Source organism: Apodemus sylvaticus, chromosome 6 (assembly GCF_947179515.1).
Source record: "Apodemus sylvaticus chromosome 6, mApoSyl1.1, whole genome shotgun sequence".
Taxonomy (NCBI): Eukaryota; Metazoa; Chordata; class Mammalia; order Rodentia; family Muridae; genus Apodemus; species Apodemus sylvaticus.
The window spans coordinates 52804795-52821980 of record NC_067477.1 but is presented as its reverse complement, the minus strand read 5'-3'; the positions used below and the strand labels follow the sequence as shown (position 1 = coordinate 52821980).

Sequence of the window (17186 nt, the reverse complement as noted above, 5' to 3'; positions counted from 1 at the left end):
TGAGACAAACAGAGAAAACAAGCCAGGAGTGTTTCAAGTTTTGAAAGGTAAGTTTTTTTGGTTTTTAAAAATGATTTGGCCTAAAAATGAGGTAGTGGCGCACGCCTGTAATCCAAGCACTCTGGGAGGCAGAGGCAGGCGGATTTCTGAGTTCGAGGCCAGCCTGGTCTACAGAGTGAGTTCCAGACAGCCAGGACTACACAGAGAAACCCTGTCTTGAAAAAAGCAAATCCAAACAAACAAACAAACAAAACAAACAAACAAAACAAAACAAAACAAAAAAAGATTTGTGGGCTGGAGAGATGGCTCAGTGTTTAAAAGCACTGTAATCTTCCAGAGGTCCTGAGTTCAAAGACCAGCAACTACATGGTGACTCATAACCATCTGTAATGAGATCTGATGCCCTCTTGTGGTGTGTCTAAAGACAGCTATAGTGTACTTACAGAGCCCTCTTGTGGTGTGTCTAAAGACAGCTATAATGTACTTACAGATAATAATAAATAAATCTTTGGGTCGGAGCCAGCAGAGGTCTTGAGTTCAATTCCCAGCAACCACATGATGGCTCACAGCCATCTGTACAGCTAAAATAAATCTAAAAAAAAATGATTTGTAAGGCAAAAGAAACCAACCACCAAATACTGCTAATAGATCAATTACAAAAGAACTAAAAAGTGTTCTGTTAAAGGGGTGTGCTGGGATTTACAAAGTGACAAATGATTAAATAAAAGGAACTAAAGACTTCTATATGGGCCTGGGATACATAGCAGTCTGTTGAGAAAGAAAGGGGGGGAGAAGAGAGGGTTAAGGGAATGAGGGAGAGAAGGGGAAAGGAGGGAGGGAGGGAGAATAAAGACTTGACCAGCTAGAACTGCCTATATGTAATTTTCACTTGTTGCTCCACCTCTAAACATTAATTTGTGAATTTGGAATATGTAACACATCATACATTTCAAAAAGCTTTCTACTAATTATCACATATTTTTACGAAAAGAAGTTTTGGTTGTTATTTTTTAACATGGCTATATGAAATAATTCTAAATCCATTAGTTCCATTAAAATTCTCCCTCAGTCAAGTTTGCAGCCTAACATAGGATATAATCAAACTTCGAAACCCTTGAAAGAAAGGCTGTGGTTAATATAATAGACATATATTTGATTTATGTCAAGTGGTTACACAGGTAATACTTTGGATACTCAGCATAAAACATTTTAATGGAATATTATTGCTCCAAATATACCATACTAAAATTAAACTGATAACTGAAAAAGGTTACTAAATCATGGCTGACAGGGAGCTAAATGCACCAAGTTAAAGTGCATTGCTAATGCTTAGGCAGTCTGGCTGAAGCCCTTGGGTCAGTGTGGGTCAATTATTACTTTGGAAGAATTCCAAACCATTCCTGCGGCTTCTATTGTTCTAGTCGGCAGCTTTAGGAAATCCAGAACAGGCTCCATGGTAAAAATGGAAAAACCATAGGCTCTCCATCAGTTTCTGAACTTATTCTGTTTTTTAAAAGTATCCTTGACATTTTAATGAGGTCATGAGGCACTCCCCAGGTTAATTTCATGGTCGTTTTTACATACTAGTCTCTGGGCTGCTGCAGCAGACCTTCAGCTGCTATAGTGCTGCTCAAAGACAGGAAGACCCATGGCTATCCCTCAAAAAGGAGAATTGTACTAAGCAAGGCGGGGCTTGGTACAGCTCAGGGACAGAGAAACTTGTCAGGACTGAACGATTCCCAAGCACCACAGAGAAAGAGAAAGTCTTGTTACAATGAAGGCCTAACACTGTTGCAAATGTATGAATGGCTCTGGGTGAAAACTCAAACACCCAATTACAGAGAACCCACCCACCTACCCAGCCCGAGTCTTTTCAGTTTCTACATAGTATGGGATGCTAAAATGTACAAGAAAGATCCCTGTTTTAAGCGAAATTAAGTATCTTTTTTTTTCTTTTTTTTCTTTTTGGTTTTTTTGGATTTGGTTTTTTTGAGACAGGGTTTCTCTGTATAGCCCTGGCTGTCCTGGAGCTCACTCTGCAGACCAGGCTGGCCTAGAACTCAGAAATCCGCCTGCCTCTGCCTCCAAAGTGCTGGGATTACAGGTGTGTGCCACCACTGCCCAACTGAAATTAAGTATCTCTTAAAACCCCAGCAGCCTCCCCGGAAGGTCTCAGATGGCAACACCGTCTGCTCCTTCAGGGACCTCTAAACTGAAACAGTGGCCAACACAGTAGTCGTTCTTCCATATTCCTTCTCAGTATCATAACTCTCCCTGAATGATAAATATTCCTCAGACTCTGCATTATACATCGGAGTAGGGGTCCACCGAGGCCATGGCTACTGTTCTAGTGTTTGTTTGGATTTGGTTTTTTTCCGAGACAGGGTTTCTCTGTACAGCCCTGGTTGTCCTGGAACTCACTCTGTATCCCAGGCTGGCCTCGAACTCAGAAATCCGTCTGCCTCTGCCTCCCAGAGTGCTGGGATTACAGGCGCGCGCCACCACCGCCAGGCTGTTCCAGTGTTTAAACACTCTACCACAAGTTCTGCCATCTACACAGTGAAAGTTGTGATAGTTGGGGCACCTGAGTGACAGTAGACTGCCCCTCAGGTGAAGAGCTTATAGAAGAATGTCTCCAAATTAGAGGATAGGAGATGGGCAGGGTGGGCCAGGTAAAGGATTTTAGAATAATGCTGCTTAGGAATGTGTACTAGAGATTACTATACTTTGCTTATTCTTAATCCAAGTCTTGAGTGACTGCATGTTCATTCAAAATACACTTCTACTTTGGAGGAGGGAGAGCAGTCTGTTAGGAAAGCATTTTCTTAGGGGAATCTGATGCATCTCTCTCAAAAGTAGTTTACTTTCTAGGTCTCTTTGGTGATGTAGCTGTATTCTATTCCCACCTCCTTAACAGTGGGACAGGTGCTGGTGGACTCATGCCTATGAGGAATGCCCTTGTAGGTTCCTCAGGTATCTCCAGATGCCTGCCATTCCTTTAGAAATATCAAAGATATGGTATTTGCTGTCTACCACCTTGACACTGTGCTTGGGCAGCAGGTGGCAGTCCACTAATATCTCACTGCCGTCCAGAAATCTACATGTGGAAAACATAATGTCCTCCATGCTGTTCAGATCAATTTCATGAAAGAGAGAGGAATTCTGATACTCCTTTAGTTTCTGAGTATTTTCAGGAGCCCCTCTCTCAAGTGTTTCACTGCCTCTAGCCTTGAGGTCTTGATATAAGCAGAGATTTGACAAAGATGTTCCAGTAGTGTTCAACTCTGGGCTTTTGGTGAAAGAGTTAAGTACTTGGTGGGGTGGGCTGGATAAGACTTGTTCAAGAAATTCTTCAAATCTTATTTACAACTGTTTTGATTTCCCTGTTGAAAGTTATAAACGGTGGGTGGGTTCCTGTACACACGGGCTTCCTTTTGAACTCGGTGGTTGTGACACTAACTATGACCCCTCTGAGCCAAAGAATCATGAAGTGCCTCCGTGAAAGGGGGTGGTTTCCTATGCTTTCTCCATCTGCCAGCCTTGATGAAGAGCTGGATGAGGGGCTCTTTGTCCTCCTCCAGCCTTTCAGGGACATTGACAGTGCCACGGTTGGCAGGCCTAGAGGACGCCGAAAAGGCTGTGGTTCTGGAACTGCTAGCTGCAGTCAGCCTGCACTCCACCCTTGGCATCGCCTCATACCTCCCGCATATCTAGTCAGTGGGCTTCACCTGGAAGGGTAACCTTTCCAAAACCCAGGTATGTCCATGTTAATCTGGTTGCTTTGCTACAAGAATGATGATGACCCTACAGGATTTCCCATTCTGGTGAAAACCTTAACTTGATTGACATATAATCTGCATCTGATGGCCTTCTCCTGACTCGGAAGACAAACTACTGCCTATTGTTTCCTTTGCAGCAAATCTTTTCTTCTGGGTATTTTGTTAATTTGCATGATCTTTCAGAGAACTGCTTGCTAATTTGTCTGTCTCTCAGACCTCTCTATCACAGTCACTTAGAGCAAGCTTTATGACAGCAGGCTCTTCCCAGAGCTTCAGTATCAACACTAATGCTGACACCTAAGAGACACTCAGTAACACAGTTACCTATATCTCCAGAACTCAGCTTCCTCAAAGAAAAAGCTGCCTTCTCGACTCCATTATATATCAGTGACACCAACTTAATTTTCTCAAATCACCCTACAAATCTTTGGAGAGAAAAGGTCCAGTGTATCTTCTAAAATGAACTCCAAGAAGCAGCGGTACAAAGCAAAACATCTGGAGCTTTCCTTAACCTTTTATATATAACCTTACTATACACTATTAATTAACCCAGACATTTTTTCACATCATTAAGATCAAACTGTCACAGAGTAGGAAGTCAATATGAAACCCAAATCAAATTATACCCAGGAACTCTTGCTAGCTCTCTCATGTTTAAAGTTACTGATGATAAGACAATATTTTCTTTTCCAAGTCTAGCCTGATAAAACCATACAGAAAACGTGTAGTAATAATAATAATAATAATAATAACAACAACAACATAAACATGAGAGACTTACACCGATTAAATGATCTTAAAGCAATTTTTTATGTGAAAAGAGTTGATTTATCTCAGGAAAATATCAAACAGCACATGCACACAGCACCCAAAGCGTTTAAACACAAAGGTGAGGGGCCACACTGACAAGTGCATGCTCTTCCCTTGCTCTCGAGTAATCTGCTAGCTCCGCCGGTCTTAGAGAGCAGTGGTAAAGGCCTTTATAAAGCTCCTGGCTCTTTTAGGAATAATGCATAATTTAGCAGCAATGTTAACAATCCATATATCATCCATTAGAGTGTCACTTCACCCTGCTTACAACTCTGTATGTTTTTAGATGCCCCAGGTAAAGCTTTCTTTTTAAAGGTAAAGAAAGGGCTGGGCATACAGCACGCACACGGTTCAATCTTCAGCACACACATACACACACACACACAAGAACAAAAACAATAACAAAAAAAACAAACCTGTTTTCTTTTTTAACTAAAAAGCAAACACAAAATTCATTTTTACTTCCAAAATGACTTCTCAGAAATGCATTTTTCAACCTCTGATTTTTACATAGTAAAATGAACACTTGAGCTTTTATTAAAGAATACTGGAAATTAAGACTATATTCCTAACTTTTAATTATTTATTTGTGTGTGTGTGTGTGTACACGTGTCGCGCTGTGTATGGTGGTCCCAGGACACCTTGCAGGAGTTGGTTTTCTCCGTCTCCCACAGAGTTCCTCCTCCTCCTCTCTTACTGTTTGTTGGTTTGTTTGTGACAGTGTCTCATTATGTAGCTCTGGCGGGCCTGGAACTTGCTATGTAGACCAGGCTGGTCTCAAACCCACAGAGATCCGCCAGCCTCTGCCTTCCGGGCTGGGATTAAAGTGTGCCACCACACCCAGCATTTTGTTTTGTTTTAGTTTCTAAAACAACTTCCATTAAATCAAATTAAACTCACTTGATTTATGTATTATTCCAATTTTAGTGTAAGTGCCGCAGACAGGAACAAGCCTTTCATTTTCAAGGTGACACTGGTAATTTTGCTAAATTCACATGAACACATGCACATTCTGTGTTCATTTTTAAGAAAATTACCCAAAACTTGAAAATAAGCAAAAACAAAACAAAAATGGTAGGCACTTTTCAGTATGGTACTTAGCTTAAACTTGTGATTACTTTCTATTAACTAACTTATTTACCTAGTCTATAAGATAAATTTATAGAATTCTGGCTGGTCAAAATGCAGATAATTTGTCTAATGGAAAGGATGGCCAAAACTTACTCTTATGTTCTTATTTAGAATTCCACACCTAACCTGATAGCTTTTCTATTTCTTCATTAAGAATCCTATAATAACTAAATGATCATATGAATGAATTTGACACCTTAGTAGATCTCTCATTAAATAAAAGGCTGGAGATACATAACTCAATGGGTAGAGTGCAGGGAGCCCTGGACTTGGGTGGTTGAGACAAGAGGATCAGAAGTTCAAGGTCACCCTCTACTATAAGACAAGTTTGAGGCTAGCCTGGGACATATGTACCCCTCTCTCAAAAGTAAATTAACTTTAAATCACTGACGTGTTCATTTACATTTTGAGTGAAGTCATGACTTTACCTTTCTGAAATGTTTTGGTGAGCTCACCAAAATGTACAAGTAGACTATTCTAACTGAGCCAACCACTCTGACCCACCCACCCCCACACGCTCGGAGAAAGATACTTCTTTCAGAAAAATAAAATCAAATTTGTTCATTTACATAAGCCAAAACCAGCATGGTGGTAGTGACAAAGACCTTTATCCCAGCACTCAGGAGGCAGGAGGATCTCTATGAGTTCTAGACCAGTATGGTGTACAGAGTGAGGTGCCAGACAGTTGGGCTACACAGAGAAACCCTGCCTTAGAAAACCAAACATTCTAAACAGAATTTTTGGCCTAGATAGTAAATATCTTTAGAGAATGACTTTACTTTTAAGAATTGACCTTGGAGCTGGGAGTGGTGGGTGCCTTTAATCCCAGCAAGGGGTGTGTGTGTGTGTGTGTGTGTGTGTGTGTGTGTGTGTGTGTGCGTGAGAGTGAGTGAGAGAGAGAGAGAGAGAGAGAGAGAGAGAGAGAAACATGGTCTACAGTAGAGTTCTGGAACAGCCAGGACTACAAAAAGAATACTTGTCTTAAAAAACGAAGTAAATAAAAGTGAAAATTCACCTTTGTATTCTTAGGATCTGGCATGGTATCAAGCACCTAAGTTGTGTTCAACAGATGTTAAATGAATACATAAAGTTAAAATGCATCTCATCACATACAAAATGAATTATCAACTACATTTTTTTAACAACATAAATATTTTCCATGGCATGAACTTCAATCCCGTAATGCTAAGTTAATAAATTAATTTTAGCTCCTTTTAACATTCACCACAGAAGACGAAATTTTTGTTGGATGTGTTTCCTTAATATGCACAAACTTCAATTACTATGTAGTAATATATTATCTACAAAGCACCTGAGAAACGAACATAACATAAATGGACAGTTCCAAAACCAAAGCAAGCAATGGGGAATGGATATTAGTTCTGGTTTTATTTCTGATCTACTCTGAAACCTTGTTTGTTTGTTTTGTTTTTGTTTTTTGTTTTTTTTTTTTTTTTTTGAGACAGGGTTTCTCTGTGTAGTCCTGGCTGTCCTGGAACTCACTCTGTAGACCAGGCTGGCCTTGAACTCAGAAATCCGCCAGCCTCTGCCTCCCAAGTGCTGGGATTAAAGGCGTGAGCCACCACCGCCCGGCCTAACTCTGAAACCTTGAATTCGCATCTATGCATCAAGGATTATGTAGCGCCTATGCCGCCTTCTGTGTGCATCCTTGCATCACATGGCTGACTCAGGTCAGCCGATAAATACACTGCCGTTCTGTCGAGGTATCTCCCCTTTGCTTTTGACTCAGAACAGAACTCATTATCACTACTTTGCATGCTTTCCGTTCCCACAACGTTCTTTAAAATGACATGTGCTCCCCGTGCCCCCAAGGAAGCCAATAAATACCTCCTTGTGAGAATTATGCCAGTGGAAGATTTGAAATTCTGAAAAATACAAGGAAATGTTTTTACCATTAAAATGGACCTGTCTTTCCACTCCGAGACATGGACGAAGAATTGCTTTTCAAGTGCAGTTGTTATTAGTGTGAGTGTGAGTGTGAGTGTCTGTCTGTCTATCTGTCTATATGTGTGTGCTTGTGTGTGTATAGGTCAGAAAACAACTTTTGGGAGTCAGTTCTCTCCGTGCCCCCTGGGTTCTGCACTTGAACTCGGGTTATCTGGCTTGCCAAAGAGGTACTTTCACTCCTTATTTTACAGTTTCCCTCAGTTGTGGTATTTTACCTAGTGGAGGTTTCTTATTAAAGAGTGTGTGTGATATATGTGTTAGTGTGTTGTGGTTGTGTGTGTGTGTGTGTGTGTGTGTGGTGAGGGTTCTGCGTGAAGGCCAGGGCAGCTTTGTGGAGTCAGCTCTCCCTATCACCTTTATGTGGATTTTAGGAATCCACAAATTCAAGGCATCAAGCTTGTGTTGTTGGACTGCAAATCACCTCGCTGGCCCAGGATTAAAAGATAATAAGTAAATAAATAAATAAATAAATACATTCTTGTTTATTTTGCAGAAAAGAAAAAACGTACAGGGAGACCACTTCAAGAGGCGTGGCTAACCCTGAGCCCGTGTCCTTTTCGAATCTGCAAGTCTATCTTACAAAAAGAATTTAACAGCAACAAAAAGTATCGCATAATTACCTAATTTCATATAAGACTAACGCCAACCAATAGGAAACACGCATTCTAGCAATGTATCTAATCTTCAAAGATTGACTTGCATGAGCTGCTCCCCCCCAACTGTCCCTTAAAAGTGATTATTACAAGTTCTTATCGCTGTGAAGAAACTGACCACATTTTGTGAGGCAATCCTTGTATTCAGGTAAGACTTCTGCAGGAAGTAGAGAGGCGCTTTAGATTCACCTCAAGTGCTGGAAAATGAATACTATGACTCACTGATACTTCACACATGTGAAACACACATCCATATTAGCGAAAACAGCACTGCCTCAACAAGAGAATGGGCAACCGTGGCAAGCAAACCGCCAGAGGCGAACATCCCTAAAGAACTTATTTCAAAGTAGTCACTCGGCCCGGAATTGTGCATTTGTTTTAGAAACTAAAAACCAATGGGACTCGGTCTTGCCAGAATCCAGCCTGAGGACAACACATTGGTCAACGGCGGAAGTTGCCTGACGAAATGACTCTAAGATGAAATCCAGTTTTATGATCATAACAAAACCTTCCTTCCGGGACCAGGCCAAAAAAGAAAGTTGAGAAAACGTCCTTCGGGATGCAACAGGCAATTAGGAGCACCCGAGGCCGGCCAGAGAAGGCTCGGCGGCGGCACCCGGTGCGGGCGCGAGCCGTGCTCCCGGCTCTCCCCGTTACAAGCCGTGCGGGCTCGCGGCCCGGCCCCCCAGCCCGTCGGCCCGCGGCACCTCCCTCGGCCACAGCACTGACCTTCCGCAGGGCCGGGACCAACAGTCCCCGCCATTTCGGGCTGTTTTCTTCGCTGAAGAACTCGTACGGCTGCGGCGCCTGCTGCATGGCCCTGGCCGCAGCGCCTCCGCATCGGAGGCCGGGCCGGTGGCCTGACAGGCAGGGCGCGGGCCGCCTCGCCTCGCCTCGCCCGGGCCTCCGCCTCCCGCCCGGGCCGCAGCTCCGGCCGAGCGCTCGGGGGCGGCGCCGGCCGGCGGGCGGGCGGGCGTTCGCTGAAGCTTGGCGGCCCCGCAGCCCCGAGGAAGCGCAGTGGCCCGAGGCGCCCTGCTGTCCCCGCGGCGCCGGCCCTCTAGTCCGAGGCTCCTCCTCCTTTGTCTGGGTGCGCAGCGCGGGGCACCGTCGGCCTCGCCCCCGCCCCGTCTCCCGCTACGGCCGCGGCGGGCAGACAGCGGCGGCCCGCAGCGTCCTCATCGCCTCCCCCGCCCTCCGCGCCGCCGCCGCCGCCGCCGAGCCCGAGTCACCTCCAGAGGGCCGTCGGGGCCGAGCGGGCGCGCGTGTCCGGCGTGCACGGCGCGGGCCGCGCCGCCCCTCCAGCCCTGCGGGCCGCCGCCGAGCGCCGGGTCCCTGCAGCGGCTGCTCGGCTCGGCCCGGCGCTCGCTCTCCCGAGTCTCGGGAGAAGACCAGCACAGAGCATGCGCGCCGCCGCCGCCGAGCGGGCCGAGGCGTCTGGTGCGGGGCCCGGAGGCCAGGAGGGTAATCGGTCTCTCCTGGGAACGTGCGCCGGGGCGGGGTGGCTGTTCCAGACACACTCGGCCGCGTTCTGAGTCCTGGCAGACAGACCTGATTCGGTGCAGCCCTAGGGGACCCCGGAGCCGAGACTGCAGCACTGGGAGGCAGAACACGGATGTGGGGAGGGTGGGGGGAAAGGACATTTGGGCTGATAGGATATTTATTTAATGTGTGCTCTGTGTGGCTCCTTTGTATATTTAGGTGATAGTGTCTATTTCATAAAGTCACGTTGTGGGGTCGTGGGAAGCTCTTAGCGCACGTTGCAAGGCCAAATGACTTCAGTTCGAGGAATTTCACCTAAGGCCCTGTGTATCAAAAAAAAAAAAAAAGTATCCAAAAACTTTCAGATATTGTTCTTTGGTTAATTGTGTTCAAATCCTTTCCACTTAAGGTTCTACAGAACCTGGATCCTGCCATACAGTCATACTAATTAGCATCAGAAAAAGATCCGCTGACCCTATGCTTTTTTTGAGTTGAAGGGGAATGAACTCTGGAAACCTTTATACTAGCCCAAATTTCATCCCACTAAAATTGCTGAACAAATTGCTCCCAACAGGCTGTAAACAGTCATGCAGCCAGCCATCAGCAGTGAGGAAGAGAACGGAAGAACAGACTGTAAAAGATAACTTGTGCAGTAATCTCAGTTCCAGAAGCAGTGGGTGAACATTGTTCTCCCCCAAACACAACACCATTTTGTGTTCATAAAGTAAGAATGGCAGACTAAATACTCAGAGATCAGAGGCTTCTGGGTTTTGTTTTAGGTTTTTGTGTTTTGTTTTCTAAGTATCTACTGGGTCCAAAAAAAAAAAAAAAAAAAAAAAAAGGTCCTCTGGGGCTGTCGAGGAAAAGGTACCTGCTTTACAAGGCTGACAACCTGAGTGCCACCCCTGGGACCCACGTGAAGAAGGAAAGAACCAGCTCCACAAGGTTGTTCTCTGACCTCTACATCAGAAATGTGGCATGTGGGTCCTCATGCATGCGTGTTCGTACACTATAATACTAAAGTTGTTTCTAATAAAAGTTCGAAAGTTGTCTTCTAATAAATGGTCATGTTCATAGTCCCACGTACTAAATACACTGTGGTTTACACTGTGGTTTATAGAGAACACTTATTTTTCCCTAAAGTTCCCGGACCCCAGCTATAAAACACGAAGCTGTCAAATTATCAGACTGCGATTGTATTTTCTCATAGGAAAGTCATTGGTGGGAAGTTTTATTCTTGGCAAAGGATGTTGGAAGGTTCCCCGAGCTTAATCTGGCCTGAAGATGTATTTGTTTGGCCAAGCCTGTATTAAGAATTTTTAATTGGTATTACCATTTTAAAGTCGATAGCTTTTTTTTTTTTTAAGTCTATTTCCAGCTTCTCTTGACAAAGATCTGGCAACACCGTGGCCTACTCCAACTATGCAAAGAAACGAGCAGGCAGTGCAGAGACCGTCCTCTTTATAAAAATGTGCCACCCATTTCCAGTTGGCTGTCCTCCCAATCTAGCACCGCCCCCTTTTACATAACCTGCCTAGTCTCTACAGGCATCTGCCCCGTGATCTCTGGACTAGGCAAACAGAAATGGGATCCAATGATGCAAAGGGTCCAAGAATGACACCAGAGAATTTTCTCAGCCAGACAAGTGAGCATTTAAAGACCAACAGAAACTGTTGAATCCATATCTCATACTCAGATAGAAATGCCCAATAAGTCAAAGACTTACACATTTTAAAAGGGTTTCCAAGTAACCTCAGGATGATAATAATAAATAAAAAAGATGACTTTTATATCTGCCGGGCAGTGGTGGCACATGCCTTTAATCCTAGCACTTGGGAGGCAGAGGCAGGTGGACTTCTGAGTTCGAGGCCAGCCTGGTCTACAGAGTGAGTTCCAGGACAGCCAGGGCTACACAGAAAAAAGAGAAACCCTGTCTTGAAAAAATAAACAAATCTGGGCTGGTATACTGATTATTTTTAATGCCTGGTGGGGGGGAACCCACAAGCAAAGCTAAAAGACAATGACAAGCTAGAAACACACACACACACACACAACTACAGTAATTCACTTTTTAAGCTAATTTCCCTGCAAATTAGTAGAATTAAGCCTCAAGGGGAAAAAGTGAGGGGAAAAAAAGAGATTGAAAAAGCTATCTCTCACATACATAAAGGGAATGTGTAGCTCTTAAAAATAAACACTAAATTTCATTCATATTAAGAGAAATACAAACTTATACTGGCACCATTTTGCCCCTATTAGATCAGAGCGCTTAATTATATAGTATGATAGTGAAAATATGAGAAAATAGGAAGGAGCTCACTGTTTCAACCTCTAACAAAGGGCAAACTACATGACATCTCTCAAAGTTTCAAGGGTACATAACTATGGACCTAGCAAATTCCAGAAATAGGTCCCGGAAACATACTTGCTTGTGAGTGAAATCACTAAGGTTATCCACTGCAGGATTATTACAGTCCCCCCTTCTCTCACATACATGCACACACACAGACACACACCTTTTTATTTAACATTAGGAATATAGTATTGTTTTAATAAATGATAGCAAGTCAATACAGTAATACAGTTGTCTATTTTAAAGATTTATTTTTATTTTATGTATATGAGCGTTTTGTCTACAAATATGCACATGCTCCGTGTGTTAGCTTGGTGTCCATGGAGTCTCAAGAGGACTTTGGATCCCCTGGAACTGAAGTTAACGATGGTTGTGAACCACCGTGTGGTGCTGTGAACCACGCCTGGCCAGCTGCAAGAGCAGTAAGCACTCTATCTAACCGCCTGCTCAGCAGCTGCTCCAGCCTCCCAGCATAAGATTTGTTTTGTTTTCTAAACTAAATGAAACAAATAATGAAAAAAATGAAATGAAAAAAAAAGCAGGCTTCTATGCAACAGTCTTCAAGATATGCTTCAAAAGACACAGTACTATGTAGACTGATAGCACTTGTAATTTTCCTTTAGTAGGTGGCATTTTACTATGTAACAACAAGGAAACACAGGATTCTTTGTTACCACAAGGATGAAAAGCAGGTGGCTGGAGCTGAGAGAATTGTCACCCTAGTGAATGTATCATTTAGTAACAACGTTCAGTCCGCTTTTAAACATTTCTTTATTCTCTGTGAGTGAAAGCCTGTCCTCTGCCCAGGCCCAAGGATAAGTACAGACGACAATGGCTTAGAGTTGGTCCCTTGCTTCCAATATATGGGTCCCAGGGATAAAGCTCAAGTTGTCAGCCTTCCCTCCAGCCCTGACTGATTGAGTCACTTTTTTTGTTTGTTTGTTTTTAAGATTTTATTTTATTTATGAGTACACTGTTGCTGTCTTCACACCAGAACAGGGCATCAGATCCCATTACAGATAGCTGTGAGCCACCATGTGGTTGCTGGGAATTGAACTCAGCACCTCTGGAAGAGCAGTCGGTGCTCTTAACCACGGAGCCATTCTCCAGCCCGAATGAGTTACTTTGAATGACAAAAATTTCAGCCAGAACACAAACCTTTGCTTCAAGTATTAAAACTGAAAATAGTAAAATACATGCTATAAAAGGGATATTTGTATATGTAACAGAAATCTCAAACATGTTCAAATTTGAAGGCACTAATTTCATATTAATGATTTTATCTACCTTTTTAAAAATGTAGAATGGCTTTTGGGAAATAACTTGGATATCCCAAGTATATATATATTTTTCATTTTAAAAGACAGTTAAATATTTTTACTACTAATATCCTCCCACTGAAAAAACATTTTCAAGGATTTATTTGAAATTTTCCATTTACTATTTCATACTTCCTCAATTTACTTAAAGTCACAAGTGCTGTCACTCAGCAGCAAAGCGAAGCAGTGCCACAGGAAATAATAAATGTCATTATTGCTCACTTTTATGGTTCTCGGCCGTAGTTTAGCCTGCTTACAGCCAGCCGTCTGAAGGAGCTGGAGAAGGCACAGACAGAAACCATTTTTTGCCCCATGATCCCCCACTGGATGTTCAAGCTTGTCAAAATTACAAGCATGTTGAATATGGCTTCCCAACAGCAACTATAATTTTCTTTTTACTTAATTTAAATATATATACATTTCTTCCTCTCTCCAATCCCTCCTGTGGCCCTCCCGGTTCTCTTTCAAATTCATGACCTCGTGTTTCAAATTCATGACCTCGTGTTCTTCAATTATTTGTACGCATACTTTATTAGTCAATCATTTAGGGAGGCAACTATAATTTTAATAAAATTCTAAGGGATTGATAGGTGTGTGCCCTCTAGCCACCCCACCCCCCAAAAAGACAGAAAAGCAAGCAATCTTTATGTCAGTGTGTTACAGTCTGCTCTTAAACAGAAATCATGTTCCTTCTGCTCCAGGGATGACACTGAGCTCATGATGTTATCTAAATATTGTTACTACTACACGATGAGAAATCATTTTTTATAAGTTGCCTCAGACACCAATTCTTACCATAGGGTGGAAAGGAGAGATACCATTTCAGCTCTTTATTATTTATATTAATACAACAGAAATCTTTCCCAGTCCTGTCAGTAATTAAGTTAAGCTATGAATATCAATGAATTCATCATCTCCTCAGCATAGATCCAAGCTAGGGATCTGTCAACAATCATATATGCACATGGACCCAGATAATAAGGAATTAAGTAAAGAAAACAAAGACATTTGTTTTCTCCCAAATATTAATAATTTACATAAAGTTTTCATTCCTAGGTACAATAAATATAGATATCAAAAGATAGCTCTTATAATCTCAGTAGACAAACAAGCAAAATTAATTTTAACAAAAAAAAAAAGGCATGGGAAAGGCTGGGCATGGTGGCCCATTCCTGGAGACATAGGCAGGCAGATCTCTGAGTTTGAGGCCAGCCTGGTCTACAGATCAAGTACTAGGACAACCAGAGATATACAGAGAAACCCTGTCTCAAAAACAAAAACAAAAAGCAAAACCACTGTTCCAAGGCACCAGTGTTAGAAAGAGTTTATCTTAAAGATAACCAAAGACAATTTGAAGTAAAACTTGTCTGAAATTCAAGGTTTTTCTACTCAGAGGTCTGTTCTGTGTTTTTTTTTTTTTTTCTGAGACAGGGTCTCACTACTTCACTCCTGCTGGCCTGGACCTCTCTGAGATCCACCCACCCCTGCCTCCGCTGCGATTGAAGGGAGACTTCTCTTACCACTGTCTTCCATCTTTTGCTGCTTAAAGGGGATGACCTCCCTAAGCAACCCACAGAGACCATTATAGACCTCTCAACACATGTCAACAGCAAAAATCTCATCTCATCCATGAAACAAAAAGAATCTTACCATGACTTTGATGTGAGAACCCGCTTTTAGCAGAAGGTAGCACTTACCAAGAAGCACCAGACCCTTTGCAGGATCTGAAGGCAGAATCTGTTGGGATGGGCACTGTTCTTCCTGTCAGACATTTGTGTCTGTTTCCATTCTTAAACATGTCAGTGGGCACAAACCATTTGAAAACATCTCTAGGCATTGTTTTTATCTCCTGTGCACCTTACATACTAGGCACTCTACCTGGGTCTAGTGAGACGGCTCACTGTGTAAAGGTGCTTGCCGAGCCTGAGTTCAATCCCTAGAAACTGTAAAAATGGAAGGAGACCTGACTCCACAGAGGTCCCCGCCCTCCATATGCATGGCATGGTTTGAACACTCCCACATGTATACACAGTAACAAAATTTTAAAAATCCAGGAACTGATTTCACCAAGAGTTACGTTTATATAATAAATATACTCATAAGGAATATAAGAAAACATCTGAGCAGAGAAGGGCCCAGAGGTCACAGCCAGCCTCAAACAACACATAGACCTTACCTCTGGCTGGCTAGTGCAGGAAGAGCTCACCATAGAAACCATTACAGTTGGCGAGCCTCTAATGCAAGCCCAGCGGACTTCCACACGCCAGGGTTTGGCAGAATAAACACTAACCTCTGTAGAAAGTTCTAGGAGTTGAGGTTATCCCATAGGCTTGTGGGCAGAGCTCCAGATAGCCTCAGGAAAAGTGGAATCCTGCCACTAGTATTGGCACTGCTCCAGCAATGCACACCTCTAGGGGGATCAATGGAAGGACTTTGATACACACAATAAAAGGGTAAGGTTACATAACATGAAACACTACAAATGTACATAAGAGTTGCTCACAGACTAAGTACTCTGAAGCTAAAAGATGCTTCACTGTCAGACTAAACATCCGTACCTAAAGTTTATATTACTCACAAATATAGAAACAATTGTGTTATTGTATTGAGGCAGGAATCTCACTACATAGCCTAGGCTAGCCTTGAATTTGTAATCCTTTCCTAGACCTTCTGAGTGTTATTACAGGTATGTACTATTATATCTAATTTTAGATGAGTTTTTAAAGACTTATACCTACAGTTATGATAGTTTAAGTTTATATAAGTTGTATGAGAAAATTTCTCCCAGGGAGATGCCGTACACAGATCTACCAAGCCCAGATAGGGAACCCACCACAGTCCAAGGTAAGGATACTACCAAAGTCCAACTTGGTGAACCAATTTTATTGGATCACTTATAGAACATGAGTGAAGGATGGCTTACGGGAGCAGAAATGACCCACAGACAGCTGCATCACCGAGGCCCACGACCACCAATGCTGGGGACCTGGAGTACACGGGACAGCCTGAAGGCTGCTCAGCAGACTCAAGGGTCCTTTCCAACTCCACTGCAATAACCCTCTTCCAGGCAGCGGCTCAGGGATTGCTTGGGAGTCTTTACAGCTCAGCTTCCTTCCCTGGGGCATGAACTCTCAGTTTTTATTGCTTACCAACAAATCTAGTCAGTTTCAGGAACTTCCTTAAGCTATTTTGAGTTGTTTACATTCCCACATAAAGGACTCCCCCCTCCCCCCCATCAAAAGTTATAATCTTGGAGAAAGTGTTATTTAACAAGGCTATCCATTACAATAAACTTTATACATCTTATCTAGGCCTAGAATGTTTTCAGGCTCTGAAGGCTTACTGCTGAATAAGCTCACCCTTTCTTGGTCTTCCTGATCTCTGGCTGGCTGAAGCATCAACTTGGCTGTTCTGGTTTGAGCTTCCCTCCAAGCTGACCTTCCTCCCTCCTCCCTTTTTTTCCTTCACACTCTTAATTTCCCTTTCTTCTCTCTTCTCTTGAGAGTTGGGATTTCCCAGTCTGTCAAATCTTTCTCTGATTTGTCACTCTGTCTGACACTCAATTAAATATCACTTTCAAACAGGAACATTTTCTTCTACAAACTAATTTTATGCTCATTGTTTGGGGTTAATGGTGTGTGCTAAGGCTGAGCCACGCCACAACTAGAAGCAGGTTTTTCAATGAACAACACAA

General features: G+C 42.9%; 1 protein-coding gene and 1 pseudogene across 3 annotated transcripts in view; both read right to left on the bottom strand.

The window, feature by feature from the left end:
- Sos2 (SOS Ras/Rho guanine nucleotide exchange factor 2) overlaps positions 1-9374 on the bottom strand; it is a 97648-nt gene extending 88274 nt beyond the window's left edge. For all 3 annotated transcript variants that reach the window (XM_052185740.1, XM_052185742.1, XM_052185741.1), the window contains exon 1: positions 9071-9374. In XM_052185740.1, the coding sequence (XP_052041700.1) occupies positions 9071-9157 (87 nt within the window). In that variant the 5' untranslated portion in view covers positions 9158-9374. The remainder of the gene's footprint in view (positions 1-9070) is intronic.
- LOC127687733 (chloride intracellular channel protein 4-like) lies at positions 2507-3689 on the bottom strand (annotated as a pseudogene).
- Positions 9375-17186: the final 7812 nt, after the last annotated feature.